The 24,626-nt window shown below is 38.7% G+C and overlaps 1 protein-coding gene across 13 annotated transcripts in view; it reads right to left on the bottom strand.

Moving 5' to 3' along the window:
* The window catches only part of EHBP1 (EH domain binding protein 1), a 313,842-nt gene that overhangs the window by 233,777 nt on the left and 55,439 nt on the right, over positions 1–24,626 (bottom strand). For all 13 annotated transcript variants that reach the window (XM_067565220.1, XM_067565223.1, XM_067565221.1 and 10 more), the window contains 2 exons: positions 19,969–20,064; positions 5,754–5,807 (listed from right to left, as the gene is read on the bottom strand). In XM_067565220.1, the coding sequence (XP_067421321.1) occupies positions 5,754–5,807; positions 19,969–20,064 (150 nt within the window). The remainder of the gene's footprint in view (positions 1–5,753; positions 5,808–19,968; positions 20,065–24,626) is intronic.

Here is a 24,626-nt window from a genome sequence, read left to right as displayed (position 1 = left end):
TGGCTAGTGGAAGAACTTCCTAGCCCAAAGCTTGCTATCACTCTGTGGTGGTGCTGCTAAATACCAGGAAAGAGAGTCCTGCAGAATTTGAGGGCAGAGAAACAACCTGCACAAAAAGACAGGAAATTCAAACGTTCTAAAATGTCCCAGTATTACCAGCTATGATCTTTCCTCCATAGAGATGTCAAGGATGTTTCTCTTTTTTAAAAAGGCCAAAGCTCTGACTGCTTCCAGTGACAATAGTCCAAAGGCAGAAGGATACAAAAGTCTCTTTTCCAGGAAGTTGAGAGATTAAAAAAATATATTCAACAATTAGGTGTTCTATATAATTAATTATTCTGAAGCGTAAGCGAGCATCAGCACAAGGTAATAAAACTGCTAGTTTCCTAAACAAACAGACATACATTTCTTTGTTCACCACTGAGTGGTGCTATTACCCTTAAAAAAGGATTTTCCCAACTTCTCAAGTATATTAGAAGATCAGGTTTTTTTTGGCTTTACCTATAGCTTTCAAGTCTGACTATCTCAAAACTGTACCTGAGATTTATGCATCTCTCAATAACCTTTTTCAGAGAAACCAGCTATTAAGACAGAATTTGGGGACTGGACAGTTCAGGAGATCGTTTAAAATGTAACTTTCACTTCCAGACTAGCTCCTCAAATCAAGCATGATTCATGAAAGGCTGGTCATTACCAAGCAAATGACTATTTGGTAGCTTGTGTTAAATGAGTTGGTAGTCTCAGTCCAATCCTGAAAGGCACATGTGCATATGACAAAGAAAGAAGCACAACTGATGCTAATTGGAACCACTGTTAACAGCTTCAATCGAAGCTATAGGTTTAGGGGCATTGTAACTGAGTCAAAACACCAGCCTCAGAAGCGGTCCTGTCTGTCCAGAGCAATTTTAAGGCACACAGAAAGGGAAACATGGGGAAGTTTGCAATACTGCTGTCCAGGAGCTCTTTGTTTAAATAGAGAGAGAGCATACTAATGAGACATTTCAGAAGGACAGAACTAAGTACGATTTTTAAAAAGTTGTACATTTTCACAGTGAACTTCCTAAAAAAGGCACTGCAAAATAGCTGTGTCTATTTTCCCCTTGATATGCATACAATTTCCGTAATTTTAATCAGAATTATGCAGCCTCAAGGAGATGATTTAACCTCCAAACTTAATGTTTCTAAGTTACGATAAAATGCAAAATAAGCCCTGCACAAACAAAAAACACACCACAAACCAATCCAAGTCCAGTACAAGGGTTTGCATTCTGTGCTGTTCATTTTCAAAATTAGTATAGTAGTCATTCTTATTTTCTTTCCTTCAGCCAATCCTATATCTTATTATTATTATTATTCCTATGCAATTCTTCTCAATATCAATACACAACATCATTGCATGTTGTCCCTAAAATGCTTGCCATTTCCAAATACCTGAAGTCCCAGCTGTACTTTTCAGAGTGATCAAACTAATGTTAGGTCCAGTGTCAGGATAATTTGTCTGTCGTAGCTGCCTAAGAACATATTATTTCATATTCTAGTTCATTATTTACAAGCTCCAAAATCCTCTTCACACCAAAATGAGCTTTGTTTTTCTCTGGCCATTTCCTCTCCACTAACTTTGTTCTCTTTGCCCTATCCATTTTTTCAGTAGAGTTCAGACTAGACAGCTTTTTGTGAAAGCAATTTGTGGTGCGGAGTTTATTTTTTTTTAATGAATGTAAGACCTCTTTCTGTATAACGTTTAGTATTTTTGTGGAGTTTGGAGTTGGATGAAAAGCAGAGCATGAAGACTAAAGGAGCCTGACAGAGACAGACAAAGGTACTGAGTTTGGTGCATGAGAGTAAAAGAAGTTAACTTCTGAAATTTTGTATCTCACAAACCTATAAAGAACTGGCTCCCCAGAGGGAGATTAATAGATTTAGCATAGGCTCTCTGCCTCCTTGCTCTGTCCCTCTTAATATGCTGATAGTCAAAAGTATCTATCGTGGGTACGTGTGTGGCATCTATTACTGTAATATCTGAGCACCTCACAATCTTTAATGTATTTATCCTCACAACACCCCAGTGAGGTACTATTCATTCCCATTTTACAGATGGGGAACTGAGGCAGAAGGCAGCTAAATGACTTGTCCAAGGTCACATAGGAAGTCCAGTGTCCTGTTCTGGCACTTCACTCAGATGTCGAATGAAAGAGATACCTGCCTCTATGCAGACTTTTCCAAAAACAGTATAATCTATACATATTTAATCTCAGGGCTGTCCCAATGACAATCAGGCTACAAGCTATTGAGTGGAGAGGAATACTGAACCTAGTGTTGCTTCCCCTTTCAATGCCACTGCCAGGGGTTGTGGTGGTGGCAATAAGGCTGAATTGGGAATTGCCAAGTCAAAATAAAATTGCAGAGCCACTCACATGTGCTGCTAGTTCCTCAGGCTATGTCTAAACATATCATGTTAGAGCACATGACTACAACTTCTTGTCCTATATGAAAGGGAAAAAAAGTAGTGTCCAGCCAATAGGGCATGAAGTGCCCACCATAATCTTTGACAGAACTTATACCAAAGGCCCCAGGAAACCCAAGTATACCAGGAGGAGTACGCTGAAGGGACATTGTTGCTTCCAGAATACTTTGTGTAGCTCTGGAGCACTCCTGAAAAGGGGAGATGGAGACTTCCTTAACTAAAATGAACTAAGTGAGAAAAGGAAACAACAGATAAACAATCACTAAGCTTATATCCTATTTAGCAACAGCTAAATTTAGCAATTTTATAAACTAAAATAGAAACTCGACATTTAAAAACCCAGAGAATAAATTAGCTACTTTGCAGACGACCCTTTTCCAGACAAATAGCTTTATGCTTTTAACATGACATTGAAATCAATGGAACACTAGGCACACTAAGCAGCACAACAGATGGATTCTGCCTTGATGTATATGGTCCTATTAAGCAACCCACAACACACCCGTGTTTTCACTAGATATATTCAGACAATCCAGCAGTAGTCAAGTAATTAAATCTGCTATAAAAAGTGACTCTATAAACGGTATCATGGGATTCCATGTTTGTCTTGCAATAATTTTCCCATCATGTATGTTCAGTTTACAAGAAAAGGGTACTTTTTTCTGTTAACTCTCAGAATCCAAGTTGATTTTGTAGGACTAAGTTTGATTCTTTCCTTATATTATGAGTAAAAAAATATTAATGCACTATCACCAATAACAAAAGGTTCTGCTGGCCACAGTGGGGGACGACATCAAAGCAGCCCACCATGGTAGCATTAAATTTCAGAAAAGGGAACTACACAAAAATGAGGAAGTTAGTTATACAGAAATTAAAAGATACAGCGTCAAAAGTGAAATCCCTGCAACCTGCATGGAAACTTTTAAAAGACACCAAAATAGAGACTCAATTTAAATGTTTACCCCAAATTAAAAAACATAGTAAGAGGACCAAAAAAGTGCCTCCGTGGCTAAACAACAAAGAAAAAGAAACAGTTACATGCAAAAAGGCATCCTTTAAAAATTGGAAGTTAAATCCTATTGAGGGAAAATAGAAAGGAGCATAACCTTTGGCAAATGAAGTTTAAAAATGTAAATAGGAAGGCCAAAAAAGAATTTGAAGAACAGCTAGCCAAAGACTTACAAAAGTAACAGCAACATTTTTTTAAAGTACATCAGAAGCAGGAAGCCTGCTAAACAACCAGTGGGGCCACAGGACCATTGAGATGCTAAAGAAGTATTCACCAAAGATAGGGTTATTGAGGAGAAACTAAATGAATTCTTTGCATTGGTCTTCACAGCTGAGGATGTGAGGGATATTTCCAAACCTGAGCCATTTTTTTTAGGTGACAAACCTGAGGAACTGTCCCAGATTGATGTGTCAGTAAAGGAGGTTTTGGAACACATCAATAAATTAAACAGTAATATGTCACTAGGACCAAATGGTATCCACCCAAGAGTTCTGAAGGAACTCAAATGTGAAATTGCAGAACTACTAACTGTGGTATGTAACCTATCATTTAAATCAGCTTCTGTACCAGTTGACTGGAGGACAGCTAATGTGACGCAATTTTTTTTTTAAAAGACTCCAAAGGTGATCCCAGCAATCACAGGCTGGTAAGCCTAACTTCAACACCAGGCAAATTGGTTGAAACTACAGTAAAGAATAGAATTATCAGACACATAGATAAACATGATTTGCTGGGGAAGAGTCAACATGGTTTTCGTAAAGGGAAATCATGCCTCACCAATATACTAGAATTCTCTGAAGGGGTCAACAAGCATGTGGACAAGGGTGATTCAGTGGATATAGTATCCTTAGGTTTTCAGAAAGGCTTTGGACAAGGTCCCTCACCAAAGGCTCTTAAGCAAAGTAAGTTGTCATGTGATAAGAGGGAAGGTCCTCTCCTGGATCAGTAACTAGTTAAAAGATAAGAAACAAAGGGTAGGAATAAATGGTCAGTTTTCAGAATGGAGAGTTAAATAGTGGTGTCCCCCACGGGTCTGTCTGTATTGGGACTGTACTGTTCAACATATTAAGAAATGATCTAGAAAAAGGGATAAAAAGTGATATGGCAAAATTTGCAGATGACATAAAAAATACTCAAGACAGTTAAGTTCATAGCAGACTGCAAAGAGTTACAAAGGAATCTCACAAAACTGGATGACTGGGCAACAAAATGGCAGATGAAATTCAGTGTTTTTAAATGGAAACTAATGCACATTGGAAAACATAATCCCAACTATACATATACATGATGGGGTCTAAGTTAGCTATTACCACTCAAGAAAGAGATCTTGGAGTCATTGTGGATAGTTCTCTGGACACATCCACTCAGTGTGCAGCAGCAGTCAAAAAAGCTAACAAATGTTGGGACTCATTAGGAAAGGGATAAACAATAAGACAGAAAATATCATATTGCCTCTTTATAAATCCATGGTACACCCACATCTTGAATACTAAGTGCAGATCTGGTTGCCCCATCTCAAAAAAGATATATTGGAATCGGAGAAGGTACAGAAAAGGGCAACTAAAATGATTTGGGTTTTGGAAAAGCTTCCATATGAGGAGAAATTAATAAGACTGTGACTTTTCAGCCTGGAAAAGGGATGACTAAGGGGGTATATGATAGAGGTCTACAATGTCATGACTAGTGTGGAGAAAATAAATAAGGAAGTGTTATTTACTTCTCATGACACAAAAACTACCAAATGAGATTAATAGGCAGCAGGTTTAAAACTAACAAAAGGAAATATTTCTTTGTACTACACACAGTCACCTTGTGGAACTCCTTGCCAGAGGATGTTGTGAAGGTCAAGACTATAATGGGGTTTAATAAAGACCTAGATAAGTTCATAGAAGATAGGTCTATCAGTGGCTATTAACCAGGATAGGCAGGGATTGCTGTTTGCCAGAGGGTGGGAATGGCTGACAGGATGGATCATTTGATGATTACCTGTTCTATTCATTCCCTCTGAAGCACTTGGCATTGGCCACTAGTGGAAGACAGGATACAGGTCTAGATGGACCATTTGTCTAATCCAGTATGGCCGTTCTTATGTTCTTATACACAACAGTTATTTTAATGAGGCAACTTTATTGTTATTATTGTGGTATGTTTTAGTTGTGGTCTAACAGCTCAAATTTAACCCACTTCTTTTTCAACATTCTTATTATGAGTCATATGAACCTTCAAAGTAATTAAGTGTCACACACACAAAAGAAAAAACATGACTATGTTCTGACTTACATTCTCTATGACAAATGTCCATTCTTTGTCTTCAAATTCCTCAGCATGGGGATCCTGAAAAAAAACAACAACTTTAAATTAATCTAAAAATTACCCATGTATAAGAAACTGCAATTGAGCCACCATTGCCACTTTTTCATTCAGATTTCTTTATTTGATGGAGATGAGGCAGAGAAAAATATTTTAGCCAGCACACAACTTTCAGTAGGTAATACCTCCACAACAGTTTCACTTGAGTTCTAACTGGCTGTGGACATGTATAAACAAGAGGTGCATTCAGAACAGATCCAATGCGTCTACCCCTTCATTCAGGAGCATCAATTTTTCAATTTAATTTGTAAAGCACTTTCCTTCTTGATAACTAGGACAGTCCCACATCGTGCAGAGAACAGAGGCAGAAGCTAAACTACGGCCCAGATCAAACAGGTAGCTCTTGAAAAGCAGAAGTCAGGTCCTCATCCTTATCTCCATATGCCTAAGGACAACCTGTGTGATCAAGGAACCCAATGCAACTCATCTGGTTGAATCTCTCATATCACCACAAGTTACACCAATATCCATCCTGCTTGAGAATGGCTTTCTTCCTCAGCCAACTCTTGTTCAGGGAATAAGATCACTTTCACCCACAGAAAGATGCATGATGGGCTTCACATGATAGACAGTAATTTCTGAGGAATGAGTTATTTCCATGTCAACTCAGTGATCTAATGTACATTAAAGTTATTAGAAATTAAGATATGACAAAGACACAGTTACTGAATTCATGCCCCTTCCAACAACAATGCAGGATTCTTCCTACAGAAATTTTCTATTGCAGTACTTTGTCCAATCTAGTTTTAAATATCTCTGAGAGCGCAAAATTATACCATTTTCCTTGGGAGATTGTTTCTCATACTAACAGAACTCAGTTTTAGGATTTTATCCTGACATTCAGATTTTTTCATTCCTCAACTGCATCCTATTATCCCTAATTTTAATCCCTGAACCACTCAATTATTCCTCTGCCACAGGACTGTTTACATCTTTCAAATACTTGTAGATAGATGTCATATCCCTATAGTCATCATTTGACTATGTTATACATAAATTCAGTCCCTTAGCTCCTTAATCATTTTTGTTTCTCTAAATCCCTTCTATAACGTTAATCTATTAAAGCAATTTTATTCTATCACTGTAAATAAAAGTATAAAACTGAACAGAGATTTTGCTTCTACTTTCTTTACTAATCCATATCATCTTTTTTCTTTTGAGTCTACTACAAGACTCTATTATCCTTCATTCTCAACTCACCTTAAATTATTCTCTTCCTAACCACATAGGCTTCTCTTAATTTTACATTTTATTCAAGTCCAATATATAAGAACTAAGGAAACACTGTATAGCAGTATTTTATCTTCATTACAAATTGATTTGAGAGATCACTTGACAAGGTATCTCTCTAAAATGAACAAATATAATTAATGACTTTATAAATAACTAGCTTACTACATGAATAACTGCTGAAAAAGCATACTTAGTGATTATTTATTTCCAAAATTTGCTTCTTTCCACATGAAGAAGTCAGAATACTTATTCTGTTAAAGAATTCATCTCTTTAGTGGCAGTGATTGTGATTCCTCTATTGTGATAGTGTTTTTATAGAAGTATCATATTAAACATATTATAAATACTATACTATGGAGACAGCTGAAGAGCAGTCCTTCTTGCAAAATCCAGCAGGATGGACTCAATTTCCTTCAGAGACCTTAGCAATGTGTAAAGCCTTGACTCACCTTAAAGGAACTTCATCAATGTGTCTCAATATCAGGGCCCAAGTGTAATTTTTTCGGGCCCAGTATAAACTTGTAACACGGGCCCCCTCCCACACACATACCACAATCTCTCAACCCATACATACAATCTCATGAGCCATGAAATTTTTTTTCCTCATGATAATGGGGGTTGCAGCCTGGGCTGGGCCCCCCCAGGGCCTCTGGGCCCTGGTAAAGTGTACCCTTTCTCCCTCCCCATGTGGGGGTTCTGCTCAATAGCACACACAATAAATAAATACAGCAAAAGCTTCAATGCGACTTATGAAATATTCTGTTTGCTAAATGACGTAATGGGCTATATTTAATGACTACACGGTCACAGCAATAAAATGTGTGTTTTAAAATACATTTGACATCTATTACTGTTGGATGATTTCGAGTACAAAAAGTCAAAAGAAACTGTGCCAGCAACTGGTTACAAACCATACCGTATAACTTTAATAAAGTTAAAAAAGAGAGAGAGAAAAGAACATAATGTACAATAAGCTATAATGATTTAAGAGCAGTTATCCAGATATACACACAAGGAATATCTCTGGATAGCTGCATGCTGAAATTAAGGTACTTGTAACTATCAGATCATGTAATTTCATGTACATCATTTTAGAATCATAGAATCATAGAATATTAGAGTTGGAAGGGACCTCAGGAGGTCATCTAGTCCAACCCCCTGCTCAAAGCAGAACTAACCTCAGCTATATCATCCCAACCAGGGCTTTGTCAAGCCTCAGCTTAAAAACCTCTAAGGATGGAGATTCCACCACCTCCCTAGGTAACCCATTCCAGTGCTTCACCACCCTCCTAGTAAAAAACTTTTTCCTAATGTCCAACCTAGACCTCCCGCCCTGCAACTTGAGACCGTTGCTCCTTGTTCTGTCATCTGCCACCACCGAGAACAGCCTAGCCCCATCCTCCCTGGAACCCCCTTTCAGGTAGTTAAAGGCCGCTATCAAATCCCCCCTCATTCTTCTCTTTTGCAGACTAAACAAGCCCAGTTCCCTCAGCCTCTCCTCATAAGTCCCGTGCTCCAGCCCCCTAATCATTTTTGTTGCCCTCCGCTGCACTCTCTCTAATCAACTTTGTAGGACTACTATATGTAAACAAAATTAATGAAATTGTATGATGACTTGGCTGACTTACTATACCTCATATTAATAGAACATAAACCATTTTCCACCATCCAGTTATTAATACTTGTCATTTTAATGATTTATCCTAGGGTGATTACCTTTTTTAAAAAATGGGTAGATCAAACCTGTAACGACTACAGAATCAGGCCTTTTGATAGTGCATTTCTGATATCTTATAGATACAGATGCAATAGTTTTATATTGCAAAGGTTACTTATTGATTTAGGTGCACAGTTCTCATATGCTGCTAGTGTATGTTGTAAGCACTTTTTCATAAAATTAATAAAAACTTATTTTTAAAAATAAAATGACCTATGTCAAACAGTTAAAATTAATTTATAGTTTTCCTTTTTTGTATTTCTCTAAGATAACGCTTACAAAAATAAAAATGTAAGAAGGCATAACATTACATCACTAAAAGGATGCATATTTAGCACACATGCAGTACATTTCATCTTTAAAGCAGATTACAAACTATCTGCATGTTTTAATAAAAAATATCTATGGCTAATCTTTTAATATCCCTCAAATATGGGAAACTTGGGAAAAACTCTGAATAAATCTATACACGTACACCTCGGGGTTCTGATGAGATAGCAAACTATTCTAGCTTCATTCTTGTTGCTATAATGAGTTATTTAAAATTCCACTGAAGTGTGCGTATCGTCACTTCCTAATTACCCAATAACGTTGTTGTTGAGGTCATCAGTAGGTACTGCTATATTTATGGTTGTGCTACAATTTCCTTTTCAACCTCATTTTCAAGCACTCTGAAACATGCATCTTTGGGGCTGATATTTTCAGTGCTTGGGTTTCTGCTAAAAGATGACATTTTTGAAAGTGAAGCAAATCCTTTTATCTGTTTTGGCAGGAAAAAAATATTTCCCCTACTTTCAAAATAAAATCTTACTTCCTCTCCTCACTCCCAAACTATTGCCTTTGCATAAAATTCAAGTGGCTGAACTTTGAGGACTCCTTACATACTAGATTTGAAGCGTCAGTGAGAGTAAGAGTATTTTTTTATTAAGTTTGGGGGAGGGGGGAAAAAAAGCTAAATAGTAGTTATAAGGGAAAAAAATCACTTTAGCCAATGTACAGTAGCACCTAAAATTTTTAGTCTACTGAAGCCCATCCGGTCGACATACCACAATGCACATATCCCTACTCTAATTGTGAAGGACTCAGCAAACACACTACAACTTACCACCATGTTTGTAACCAGATTGTGATACCGTCGATCGGAAGAACAGTATTTCCTGCAAAATTCAGCAGGTGGACTCAATTTTTTGCGGAGTCCTTCACAACCTGTAAAACCTTGACTCATCTTAATGGAACTATATCAATGTGTCTCAATAGCATACACATAATGAATAAATACAGCAAAAGCTGTCTAAGGAGAATAAAAGGGGAATAAATTACATACACACAAAGGCAAAAGCTGCCTTAATGTCCCTTTGAGCCCGAAACCTGTTCACCCTAACCCCAGCACATAAGTCTACGACAGCGGTTCCTAACCTTTTCGAATGTGCGGACCCCTTTTCAACCTCCAAACATTTTGCGGACCAGCACATGCTTACTAGTTGTTTTTTACATTCCGTTTTTTATGGAAATCTAACATAACAACAAAGAAATAATGTGCACTCAGTAATAATTTGTAATGTACATACCTTAAGTTATGTGAAATTCTTATTCATTACCTTAACAAATACATTGCGGAGCATAGCAGTACATGTGAGAGAATGTATTTATATTGAATAACTTACTTAATGAGATGGCTGGTGCTGTTTCACTGACTTCAAAGACAGGATATCAGGTTGGAGCGATGAGAGTTTTAGCCTTAAATCTGATTCCACATCCAGCCTACTTTGGCACTTTGATTTTAATGCAACAAGTGCAGAAAAAAAGCATCAGGTACTTCGCTGCCTCGTTGGACAGTTCTGGGTACTCAGAAGCAACATGTAGCCAGAAGTAAATCAGGTACTTTTGTGTGAAGACCAGCTTTAAAAAGCTGTCACATGAAAGTTCTGTTAGGCTGTCTTGCTCTTTTGATGTCAGATTTGGGAGCACGTCATTATCAAAATTCACAAAAGGGTTTCTAATCCAGTTGTTTTTTAACTCAGGGACAGGAAAGTGCTCATGCAGCTGTACTTTGAGGCTTTGCAGATGTTCCCTAATGTCACATTTTACTTTGTCTGCAAGCTGCATTTCTGATGTGACCAAAAAATCTGAAAGATTTGGAAATTAATCATAGGTCGATTGATCAAGTCGATTGGACCACAGATCTAATTTCTTGATCAGAGCTTCTATTTTGTCCTGAACTTGGAATAGAGTCACAGCTTTTCCCTGTAGGCTTAGGTTAAGCCCATTTAGGTGGCTGAAAACATCTGCCAAGTATGCCAACTTAGCTAACCAAGGAAATCACTGAAGTAATGTAAAAACTGAAATTTAAAGGCAAGTAGAAAAATCCTCACTTCATCGCGCAGCTCAAACAAGCGTGTAGAGTACCTTTCCTTAAGAAAGCCAGTGGACTTCAGTATGCAGAAGTAATTGACGGTGATCACTGCCCATTTCGTCACATAGAGCCACAAATATTCTTGAATTCAAAGGACGGGCCTTGATGAAATTGGCTGTTTTCATGGATTCCTCCAAAAGTGTCCTCAGGTCAGCAGGAATTTTCTTTGTAGCTAGCTCCTCCCTGTGGATGCTACAGTGGATGGATTTTGCTAACGGTGCCACAGCTTTAACACGAGTAACAACTCCACTGTGTTGGCCTGTTATAGCATGAGCCCCTTCAGTGCAAATTAAGACACCTTTTGACCAATCAATATCATTCTCTTGTATGAAATTATTCAAAAATAGCCTCTGCAGTTGCACATGTAGGCAATGATTTGCAAAAGAGGAAGTCCTCATTCACCTCTCTATTGAATTCATACCTGATGAATGTGAGAAGGTTTGCAACATCAGTTGATTCATCCATTTGCAGAGCACAGAAGCGACTTTTGCGTATTCTCGCTATCAGCTGTTCCCTAACATTCTGGGTCATCTCTCCAATTCTGTGTTGAGCTGTGTTATTTAACAGCAAGATTACATTCATTTGCTTGCAAACCTTCTCTCCTAGCATGGTACTCACCATTTCCTTTGCTGCTGGTAATAGTATCTCTTCTCCAATTGTGTGCGGCTTTCCTATCTTTGCTATGAGTAAAGCCACCTGATAAGAAACTTCCACGGCCTTTGCATTATCATTGCCTGTGGCTGTACACTGCATTATTTTCTTGCTTTCCTTGAATTCTCTGAGTTTGTTGTCAAAAAATTCAACTGGCTTACATATATACTTGCTATGTTTTGTTTCTAAGTACCGACGAAGATTGGTTGATTTTAAGCTTTCATATGATAGCACTTCATAACATAGTATGCACAATGGTCATGGCTCCTCTTCAGTACCAGTCCATGTGAATCCCATTTCTAAGTACCGATCGCTGTATTTCCGCATTTTGCATTTACTTTGCTTGTGCTGCAAAGTTTAATTTGATGTTCCACTGTCACTTTGTTCATTTGCTGTTTCTTTCCTTTTTAGTGTGCCTGTTTTAATCCACCGATCCATTTTTAATACTTTCCGCTACCTTCACTACCTTGCCACTTTGTACATATAAGGGGTGTGTGACGTGAACACGTCACACTCTGGTGCCACAGACCAAAATAAAAAACAATTAAAAATAATACTATATAATCATTAGGGATATAAAATATCATTTAACTAAACAAACTTTTAAACGATAAAAAAGTCATATCGTTTATTTGAAACGATATAATATTTTACATCCCTAGCTCTAGTATGCTGTGTGCTTCCCCAGTGAGTGGCGCTGGTCTGGGGCGCAGTGCAGAGGGAGGACACCGGGATCCCCTCTGTTGAGCGTGCTCTGTGGCAGCTGCACTAAACGAGTGAGTGGGGGAGTGCGTGGGGATCCCCAAGGTGTGTAGCTGCAACTGCTGCTTCTCTGCCGTGGAGCTCTCCCCCGGGGGGAGCCGGCTGTATTGGGGAGTGGAGAGGCTATTCAGCCAGAGTAGCAAGACACATATGGGGTGTGGGGGGTGTCTCTGCCCTGCCCAGGCCATGCTCCAGTGGCTGGGGTGGGCTTTGTTGGGGGCGGGGGAGGGACAGGGCTTTAGCCGTGCCAGCTGGAGCGAGGAGGTGCCTCTGCCCTGGCTTCCCAGTCTTTGCCCTGGGCGCGTGGGGCCCACCGTCTCCCAGCCCACAGGAGGTGGCAATAAAGCACCTATGCACCCTGCCCACCCTCCAAGCCCATCTGTCCCCCTGCTGCACTTCTGGCCCTGCCCCAGAACTGGGGACACTCCCTGTGCCCACCGGACCCTCCAGACTCTTCACCCAGGCACACCTCAGCCGCTGCCTACTGGTTCACTCACTCTGCTGTCTACTCAACTGGTGCTGCTGCCAGGGCTCTCCCCTGGACCTCTGCACATACGCAAGTCCCAACCCCCCCCTTCCCTCCCTGCAACACCCTTTCCTCACTCACCCCCCCCCCATGCAGCAAATGGTTAAATGGTTAACACAATTTGTAAATGGTAAGAATAATACTTACCGTTTAACCATTTGCTATTTTACATCCCTAATAAGCATACTTGTAAAATAAATTACAGTAGTAGGTTTTTAGAAACTATATGAAAATATTTTTTATTTGAAATTGTACATTTCCTCGGTGAGGATGTTGTTATTTTTCTTTTCTGCGAACCCCCTGTAGTAGCCTCATGGACCACCGGGGTCCGTGGATCTCAGGTTAGGAACTGCTGCTCTAGTCTATCCCTTCTTGTTCCTTATCTGGCATTAATGGCTTCCTGGGTTTCACCACAGAATTGACACGCAACATATTTCAGGACTAAGTTAAAAAGGGAGCTACAACTTTAAAATACTCTAAGCTGCACCTTCATTTGAAGGCTGTGTTACTGCTAATTCTTTTTAGGCAGCAACTTGAGCTTTAGACACTTCAAAAGCAAACATACTTTTGGCCACTCTGTACATGTCACTGTGAATTCTTATTATTACAATTAGTGACTAACACTTATGTACTCAAAATAAATGTATCCTCTTTTTTCAGAGCTCTGACAATCAGGAGAATCTGGTGGAAGATTATTGATCTATAGGAAGCTTCAACATTTTTATCATTATGAGGTAACAGAACAACCCTTTACGCTGAGCATTAATGCATATTGTGCTTTAGTATTCACCTGGAATCTCTCTACATTCGTTTTCATAAAAAAACATTTTATATTTTCACCCTAGATATGGTGCATGGATATTGTTACATACACTTGAAGGAGTGTTCTGACCCTGTCTATACAGATGCATTTTACCAATTTAAATAAAACAGTTTAGAAATGGATTTCATTTTGGTGTAACCCCTCTATGTGTGGTTTAAGAGTGCCTTACATTGATTTAGCTTATCACTTTAATCTAAAGTGATATAAATGTATTTAAGAGAATCTACACAAGAGGATTGCACCAATTTAAGTAAATTGGTTTCTAAATAGATATAGTTAACTTGGTACAACTTTAGTGTGGACATAAAGCCTGTAACTGTTTCGAAAGAACTGGGATCTAGGGCCTCTAATTCAGAAAAGAATCAGAGCACGTGCTTAAATCCATCCCTATTCAGCAAAGCATTTAAAGTGAGGCATGTGCTTAATTCAGTTCCGGTGGGATTTAAATACATGTTTAAAGTTAATCATGAGTGTAAGTCCTTTGCTGAACATGGATGGACTGCTGAATTGAGGGCTAGAGGAATAAACACAAGTTTGGGGAAAAAGAACTAGTAATAATTTAGCTGAGGTTAGTCCTGCCTTGTGCAGGGGGGTTGAACTAGATGACCTCCTGAGGTCCCTTTCAATGCTAATATTCAATGATTCTATAATACTAAACTCTAACTCCAGCTCTGCCACTGACTGTAGTCCTAATGGAAAGTCACATAACTTCTTTGTTTAGTTTTCCCATATGAAAAAGGGGATAATATCTACCTCACAAGGTTGCTGGTAGAATAAATTAGTTAATGTTTGTACAATGCTTTTAACACATCTTGTAAAACAGGGAAGACATATAACTACACAATATGTATCCTTCTGTAGGGCATCATGGTACAGATTAGGCTATTATATTTTGGTTAATTATAGTTAACATACATTTTTCAAAATCTGTGTTTTGGTTTGATGTGGGAAATTTTAAAGGGTGGACTAAATTAAACACTGAAGGGCCCTCTCTATCGCTTTACAGTCTAACAATAAATGTAAAATTATTAAAGACATTCTGTTATTCCTCAGTCTTTAAATATTACATCACAATTAACAAAGGTGGAAAAAAGCACACCACAATAAAAGAGTGCTTATAGACTTCACAGTTTTATGATAAGCACTGTCTGTTCATACTTTGAGTATTCAAAAATCATGCAAAACATGATTGTACAACTATTAACAGCTCATATTAAGATAATGACTGTAAAAATGGTGAAAATTATGGCTAATCATGAAACAATCCCATAATTAAAATTCCTCTTGGCCCTACAAGCATCCTAAGGGAGGTTTCAGTTTTCTTCCTATAATCAGCAAGTATTTATTATCCTTGTTCAAAGTGAAAAGGGTATGAGAAGAAAAGGATTTCCTTGTCTCTAGGGAAGCTTTCTCCCATTATGACCTTTTCTGGATGCTGTTAAAACAGACCTACTAGGATTATTTAAAGTGAAGGATGGGAGGGTGCCAAAAGTACTGTAGCTTGATGGCGTCCTTGCCATAAATCCATTATTCTGTGCAACACTATACACCAGTCTAAAGAATGGTTTCAACATATACTGTATATGGTTAATACTGGCTATTGGCATCAGCATAATTTCCACTCTGAAAGGCAGGAGGGAGGAATTCAAAGCAAAAGAAATTAAACCACTTAAATGGACTATTACAGTACAGTAGCATGCTCAAAGAGTGCCTGCTCTTTTCCATTTATAGATAAACACAACTCTACATCATGGGTGTACAAAGCATATGAGAAAGAGTGGAGAATGTGAACACAGATTAGTCTCTCACTTTGGACACTGTTTATCTAAAGTCATATTCTCATTTGCAAATGAAGTCTTTCTTCTAATGAGAAAATGGCATTAGAGGAAGTTAAATGACAAACGAGATCGATTCTCCTTTTTTATTAGGCAATGAGTTCCTAGATGTGCACCATTTTGAGCTCGTGCCTTGCCTAATAAAAATGGAGAACTCTTGTGCCCAATACTTGCAGTGGAAAGTGGAAGAGGGAACTGAGATGGGGAGAGCAACAAATGCATCTTCTAATTTTAAAAATTAACATGATAGGCTTTAGCTTCAGACAGGCAACGGCTATAGATTACCCACACACACATTCATATTTGTTCTGGTTTCTGTACCATGAAGCTACTTTACACTTTTCCTCCTGATCTGCCTCCTGACTTCAGAAGATCCTAGTTGACTACAATTTATTGTATCATCTTAATTTTAAAACACACATTGAGAGCTCTAAAACAGTTCCCAATTCAGTTTTTTTAAATAAAGCTTAAGTCTAATGTAGGCTTTTTGTTTAAATAAAGTTTTTTTAAATAAAGCTTAAGTCTAATGTAGGCCACCTTACGTGCACTCCTAGGTACACACCATAGACTGTTATTATTATTACGATCACCTTATACTACAGATCACCTTATGCACCTTATACTACAGAAGTCTCCATTCCAGTGAGAGGAGTCTGATGGAGACATCTTCGCTCTTAATTCAGTTTTTTTAAGTCATCTTAAGTTTAATGTAGGCCACCTTACACCCACTCATAGCACATTCCATTCATTACTATATTGTAACATGATCACCTTACTACAGAAGTCTCCACTCCACTAAGAGGAGTCTGAGGGAGACATCCTCTGGGCTGGGTAGAAACTTCTGATAAGTGTGTGGCATGTGAAATCAGTTGGTAGTACTTGGATTAAGGTGTAAAGTCCATCTGTTTATTCAGGTTTTCCACGATAATAGGGAATCTGTTAGGAACTGTACTCTAGGTTGTCTGCTGGGGGAAATTTTCAAAGACCCAAGGGAAGATAGGTGTCTAACACCACTGTCCACACCCACTTCTACCTTTGAAAAAAAATCTTCCCTTCAGATTTTATTTGTTCTTAGCTACTCTTGTTAACTTCTGTGCTCAGATGGGTGCCCTTTTACAATTCTAAAATATAAATAATTTGATGTCAGATCAAAAGTATGAGGAGCTGGCAAACTTTTCCGTTTCAGAGACAGTACATCGGTATGATAAACCAGGTGCACTGCTAACCAAGCAAGAATGCCCCTAGTATAGGAATGAAGTCAGTACCAGAAAGAAAGAGTTTTTTTTCCACCATTGTCTTATTTTGGTTCTGACACCTAGGAATAGTGATACTGTGGCTTAAACCCACACAGTTCTTCACAAATAGTATATTCATATAGTCTTGCAGCATCTGACTTACATGACACTGAATATTTCTCATTTCAAAGCACTTGCAATTATATATATTAAGCCTATATTACATAGTGACTCTAAAAATGAACTTCTAGAGTGCAACCACAGAAATATGATAACATAAGCCAAGAAGCGTTTCCTGTTATATGAAAACATTACAAATCACAGAGATAACACAATGGATTTATTATTTTACAATACTTCTTTCTTCCCATTTTGATTGACAGTTTCAAAACATAGATAGAATTGTACAGTATGCTAAAGAAGATGATCTTATAGAACAGAAAACTTTTTATTTAATTAGCACCTTCATTAGCTAGCTGGACAGGAACTAGAAATAGCTGAGAAAGGTTGAGCGAATTTATGTTTTAGAATCATGCTTCCTTTAAATGACTCAGAGCATTATAAATCTTTATCATCAATTCAAAAATTAATCTGATGAGTATCTTTTGAAATGGGAGTGAGCAGGAGGAAGTATCACCACTTCAATACATAGCTGTGCATGTGCATGAAATACAAATATAACGTAGGAAACAAGCTAATAGCACAAAATAGGGACTTTGAGATAACAAAATATCATGTCTCTTGACTAATCACATATACTTTACTCATTAGTTCTCAAGTATCCACTGGTGACTACTGAAGAGGATATTCTTAACATTCTCATCAGTACTTGAAGCCTAGACTTATCTTCTAATCCTACCAGTAACACATTTCAACAGCCACTTACAAATTCAGAGCCACTACAGTACGTATCATTTCCCAAAACACACGGCTGTCTATTTTGGAATCTGTTCTATTCCTGCACTACTATTTCAGATCACTGCTTAACTAACAGCAGCACTGTGTTAATTCATTATCTTTGATTCTTATAAAGCTCTGTAAGAGCAACATGTTCCGTCAATATACTTTGCCAACATGGATATAAAGCCAGCAGCTCGCCTGTGATCTTAATGCTTTAATCAACACAAACAATTGCTATTTGTTAGGAGACAGGGCCACATGGAACATACTCATTCCATTCTATAGCAGACTTTCCCTTCACACTGAGTTCTTTTTAGTGGATCTTTCACATCCACTAAAGAACTGTTAAGATAACCAACACTTTTCTGACCCTTCGGACTTCAAATGGTTTTGAAGTTGGTTGAGGACCAGATATAAATATGATGACTGCCTTCCAAGTCAATTAATCCACTCCTTAACTGTCCAGAAGGATCGTTGCTATGTGACATTAGGCACTTCCTTGTTCACTTCTCCACCAGCCAGCCAACCCATGGGGTATGTGCGATGTGTCTGCAGCATTTCACAATCTTCTTAGCCCAGTGTCACGGACACTGGGAATCAAACACAAAACTCCCACGTGGCAGCGTACAGCACTACCACTAAGGTAACTTGACACCAATGTTCTTTTTCTACTACAGAAGAGATCATGGGTTTTTTCCCCATTTTCAGAGGCCTATACCTTATCTGTTTTAAAATGTATTATGGTATTTATCGGATACAATTTTTTTTCTGGGGCTAGAGAGAAATAGAAAATTTAGAGAGTTTCACTAAAACGGCTTAAAAAATGGATCAGTTGATTTTTATTGCTACAAGACAGGTCAAAAACACATCAATGTTTAAAAATCACCTTCTTTGTGAGTTCTTAGGGAAAGTGACCCTTGCCCCCAACCACAATTGCACAAATTCTGGGTGGGTTGAGGGAGCATGGATGTGATGGATGACTATACCCTCTCCTTCCTGGCTGCTGAGACCAGGATTACACTTTTTCTGTAGCAAGTGTCACAAAAGCTGTCACTTTTGTTGCTTTCTTTGGACTAAAATGTATGTTTAGAGTTTTTAGACATAGCACATGGTTTAACTACACTTGCTTACTGATAAAATAATAAATACATTCCAACAAAAAAAAAATCGATCAAGTAACAAGGATCAAGACAGTATATCAGAATTTTAAAAGTCCTAATTCTCACTTACACGAAGTTCTCTGGCAGTGTAGGAGGGCCTTGAAATGTGTATAACTGTTACTTACACCCATTTTAAGATGACTTTACACTGCCAGAGCACCATACAGGGGCCTCAGTGTAAATAAGAATTGGTCCTAAACGTACAAAAACTGATCAGAACACAGATTCATTGTAATAAAACCATTCTGAAATACTAGAACAAATGGCATTTCCTTAAACAGACCACACAAAGACCTAAAATTCTGTTACTCAGATGTTCCCCATCAACGTAGTTCTGTTTTTCAGCAGTTCCTAAGATAGCAATTACACAAGCTCTGTGACATTTTTATAACGTACCTGAAATGCTGTAATATTTAGAGATAGATTCTGTTTCAGAACAAATGTAATGAGGAATACGACTACAATATTACAGCTCGCAGTCAAGGCACAGATTGTTTTCACTCCTACTAGCTTAGTGTTTTTAGGCAAAACTGACTAGACTGTATTTCACTTGTATGCAAAATTAGGCTGAGATCCTGAAAACACATAGGCATGTACTTAATTTTATGAAAGTGAGCAGCCCTGAGGAGTTCAGTGGGACTATCTGAGTGTGTTCAGTTAAGCACATGGTTAGGTATTTGCAAGGGGCCTTAGTTTTCTCTCAAACTTAAATTGTGAACTTCTATGTATGCAGATAATGACTTGATAAGAACTGCAAGATCGGGCCCTATGTAAAAGTGGTTTGAAAGAAGGGGTTCCTGAGTGTAAGTTTTCAGGAAATGTTATCTTATGCCTTATGAAATGAGGTCAAATGAAACATTAAAAACCTACCTTAAAAAGTGTCACAGTGATTTCAATGTTTTCAGGAACAGGCCATACCACCACACCCCGATATGGATTTTTGATTCCAGGTTGCCAGCTATGGGCCTAAAAGAAGAAAAGAAACAAGAATTGCACCATTCCATCTTAAGAGGTCTGAGCCAACTCCCCCAAAAGTCAGAATGTGCATGCATGCATGTGTACTGATTATTAGCTCAAAAAAACAAAACAAAACAAAAAAACAAACAAACCCTACTTTCCTAAATTTACTGTTCTATTAAATACAGTAAGACACACCACTGAGAACAGAAGGTAACTCCGATCATTAATGGGGGCTAGGCACTCACATAAGGCTCACTCTAGCAAGGTGCTGAGTACTCTGGTGCTGATCCTGCAAAGCAATTAAGCACGTCTAGATCACTGCTAGAACACTTGAGCACCTTGCAGGTGCAAGTGCATAAAACAGTGAATAGAGACCTTTAGCATACATTTTGAACTATGAAAGGTTTTCCTTTAAAGCACATTATTAAGAGAAGCTAATGTGCATGCTCAGTAGCCATAGTCAGATTTTAATAAAACTGATTTATTTTTGTTTTATTTGAAAAAAATAAAGCACCAATTTATGGTACAGACTAAACGCCTCTGAAACATTTACACCTTTAAAGAATTAATATTTAAGTACCTATAACTAAAAGACATGTAACCAGGATAAAATGAAGTAAAAGAGATTTTAAGGACCTGAGCAAATCATTTCAACATGTGTAGCTGCATACTTTCCATTAAAACAGTGAACATCATGAAGCTTGAGTTCAGTTAGTATAAAGGAGCACTTTAGATAACTATGGAAATGGAAATGACTATGTGCTCATATAAGCTGGGCGGCTGAGCAGCATGACTGATTCTAACTATCTGTTTTTCTCATTTTGAGAAAATTTATAAACCGGCTATTTTTATTTGCATCAGATAACTGAGTTTTTAAATTCTATATGTTCTTTGCAGCATCCAGCACTTCAGTGTATGATTTTTATAACACTAGCATAAAGCTAATGTAACTTGAGTTTAATGTACCTAGGACCCAAGTATAATTACCCTGGTTATAACACATTTTAAGATAGGATAGTGTTACTAAGAGAGTACACACTGGTTTTGTAGCAATGATTTGTTATGGTGGCACTACTATGTTGGCCATGTCAACAAACTACAATTTTCAGGAGGGTTTTAAAAGGTCTTTTCTGGGTTAAAATTTAGTGCAGATAGCCCACCTCATATTTGGCCAGCTGCTTAGTGGCTAATTTTAGCTACAGAATTCAAAACACCATGGTGGGAAAGATAGTGATTGAGAAGCAACTCCATTTAGTACAAGAAGGGAACTAATTCACCATTGCTGTGCATTATAAACAAGGCTGCATTTTACGTGATAGTCACACACTTGGCAGCCTCGTAACGCATTCCTACAACCTACATAGATCCTCACACATCCTGCTTCGTTATGAGAAGGAATAGTAGTAGTTCCTTTAGGCCACCACTAAGTTGCCACTATTCCAGGCAACCTATCCCCTCCAACTCTTCTGGCTCTGTTCCCTCTGTTGATTCCCTGCTGTGTGGAGCCCCAAGAGAAGCGGTGTCTGCTTTTAGTAGTGTGTGGGAGAGATGGTCAAGAAATTGAGGGAGTGATGGAGGGGGTGAGGAGAGGATAAGTCCTGCAGGGAGCCATTGGTAGGATTCTGCTTGTTTTCCATGCTGGCCAAAGTCATTTATCTTTGCAGATATATTTATAACATTCTTGTTGTTGTCCTGTTATTTCTGTTAACTTTCTACAGAGTTGCTAATGTTTGTGATTTTATCACAAGTCTTGTGATATTTGGCGTTCTTCTCAAAGCCCCAACTACTGAAGGTATGTGGTTAGGTGAGAATCTCAGCTTTCATATTAAAAAGGAAGTTTCTCAGCTTTATGGTTGCAAAGTAATGCTTGAAAATGTGTCCCAAGTGCACCCTAAAGGCTGAGAAACCAGAAGGCAAATAACATTAACCCAATATATATTTTTTTTTAAATTCCAAGCATTCTATGATGCAGCCAAAGTCTGGGTACAGGGGGATTTACCGCCCTCCTCTCCTCATCAGACTAGTTGGTGGAACAGTAAAAAATTGAGAATCCTAAAACAAATCGTCATGCATTACTGTTACCCAATACACGTTATCAAAAACCAAGAGTGGGAGATCCTACCTAATGAGTTTTTTAAGCAAAGCTCTTCCTTGGTTAGCTGTATGTTGTTATATGCCCATTTGGCTTTGGAATATAGGATTGCACCACACAGGCAATATGACTGGCAAGGATAACCTCAAAAGTGAGTCCCTGGGTTGGTGTGCAAGAGAGCAAAGGAAGCAAAATAGGGAGAGGCCTATTAATTAATAGAGAGTACTTAAAATCATTATTAAGTGTGATACAACACAATGGTATTTCTCAGACCAAGAGTCCCTATATTGAGAGTTTGTTTTGGGTGGGGCAGGGGCGGTGTGGGGGTTGTACCCTTACAGACTCATCATCTAGGCATACAACTCTACTGACTATATTTTAAATCATCAAACCACAGGCCTTTGCTTTGGCACATGGGCAAGATTTTGCTACCTACACGCCGTAAACTTGCCAACAATCCCAGTATTACTCACTTCCCCCATGTTCTGGATCCTGACCAGCTGCCTCTCTCTAGTTAGCTGGCTGCTAGGCCTGAACATTATGTTTCCTCTGCAATTATCACTTCAGGCCACAGTTCCCACTATGCTGTGCTTTCCAGACTCTCTTTCCACCTCTCCCACTATTCTTCAGCCTCCTTCCCTTTTTGCCTCTTTCTTGGCTTCCCTGACTCTGATGCAGCCTGCATGGACACAAACACTGACACTGGCTGCCTCACTCCCTGTCTTCATCCTCCCTCCCACCACCACCTGCTCCCTCAGGCTAGGGAGAGAGTAGCCATCTGTATCGAAAGGCCTCTATTGTTGGCTGCTTCACTCATGATCCTACCACCACTAGTAATGGCAGCAGTAATCTTGACAGAAAGTACAGCGGAATAAAGCTGAGCAGAGACTGTAAGGCCTGGTGGCTTTTGGTTTATGCCTTCTTGTCCCAGTAGGAGAGATCTTTAAGGACAGCTTGAAAACTACCAATTTATAGGCCAGGATAATTAAGATATTCCTCTGTCAGAGATCTATCACCAGAATGCATGCACAACCTGCTGGGGGCCTAGATGTTGTGCTCAATTAGTGGATTGCCCTTGGAAAATATCTAATCTGTTGGCCAACAATCGTTAGTTGTCAACATTTCAGATATGGTTACAGGGAATCGCCTGTTTTGACCATAACAGATCTGTGCAAGTCTCAACGCTTATTAAATAGTTTATTCATTATCAACACGAAACAGACACTCCACATGTAGCACACAGGAATTTATTGGTTGCACAGAACAGAACAGGTAAAAGAAATATTTGAGCAAATATACATGTTGTGGCTAAAAATAATTTCATTTCTTATTTACTAGTGGTTGGTGCAGGGGAACACTACAAGCTGTTGGGTGAAAAAGTAACATGCACGTGCTCTGCTACAATGCTTTGTACCTGGAGATGAAAGGGAAGGCTGAAGAAGCTCCAGCTGGTTCAAAATGTAGTAGCCCATCTACTAAGCAACACAGGATGATGAGAGCACACCACTCCAGTGCTTCACATACTACACTGGGTTCCTCTGGCATTACCCTCAGTCTGCTGGGCCCTGGCTATCTCAGCGACTGCAACTGTCGCTGCAACCAAACATGAGAGATGTAATCAACAAGAACCCATCCAGCTTTCTTAGGGGCAGGCCCTCTACTTTGTAACTCTTGCCAGAGTATCAGGATGACCACAGACGGTACCATCCTTGCAGCAAAATGCAAAACCTTTCCAAAATCACAACCTAAAAACTCACTAGCATCAATTGCCTGTGACACAGTGGCATTTAGAACCTCCATGCCCAGCATTTCAAATACACATCCCTTACTTAAAAAAACCCCAAACAAACAAACAAACAAAAAAACCTAGCCATGTCCTAATGTAATACAAACAGGATGGAGATTACAGTCCTTCAGATCGATTTCTGCTCAGACACCAAAGGTTAGGGTGCATTAAATATATGAATTTTGCTAAGGTCAAATGAAGAAAACAGATTTTAGGACGGTCAAAAAGCAGGAATACTAGTCTTGTACTGAAGGTTGCTGAACCCCACTGGTATCTCATCATCAGTGAAGTTTTGAAGGAAGAGAGAAAAGCAGATGCTTTTAGAACAGTAGTGTCCAACTTGCAGCCCTTGAGACTCTAAACTATAGCAAATAAAGAAGCAAATGTATATTTGATTATGAATTGAAAATATATTCCATGAGCCACGCCCTGCAATTTGTAAACACAAGTGTTTGATTCAGCCCCAACACAACCTCCTCCCCAAACGTCTCCCACCATTTCTCCTGCAGTCCCAAGAGCATCTCTAATGTGAGCCAGCAATGCTCTGGACAGCTGCTTTTCCTTCTATGCTGCAGCTGCTCAACAGCTATCTTGCTGGCTTCCTAATAAACTGCAACGGAGAAGGAAGAGAACAGCAGTAGCTGCTCCATTACTTACTTTAGTTCTCTGCCGGGCCTTAAAAGGCCCATG

Source organism: Emydura macquarii, unplaced genomic scaffold, assembly GCF_026122565.2.
Source record: "Emydura macquarii macquarii isolate MOO-44397 ecotype Brisbane River unplaced genomic scaffold, CSIRO-AGI_Emac_v2 contig_2676, whole genome shotgun sequence".
Lineage (NCBI taxonomy): Eukaryota > Metazoa > Chordata > Testudines > Chelidae > Emydura > Emydura macquarii.
This window is presented reverse-complemented; position numbering and strand designations above follow the sequence as displayed.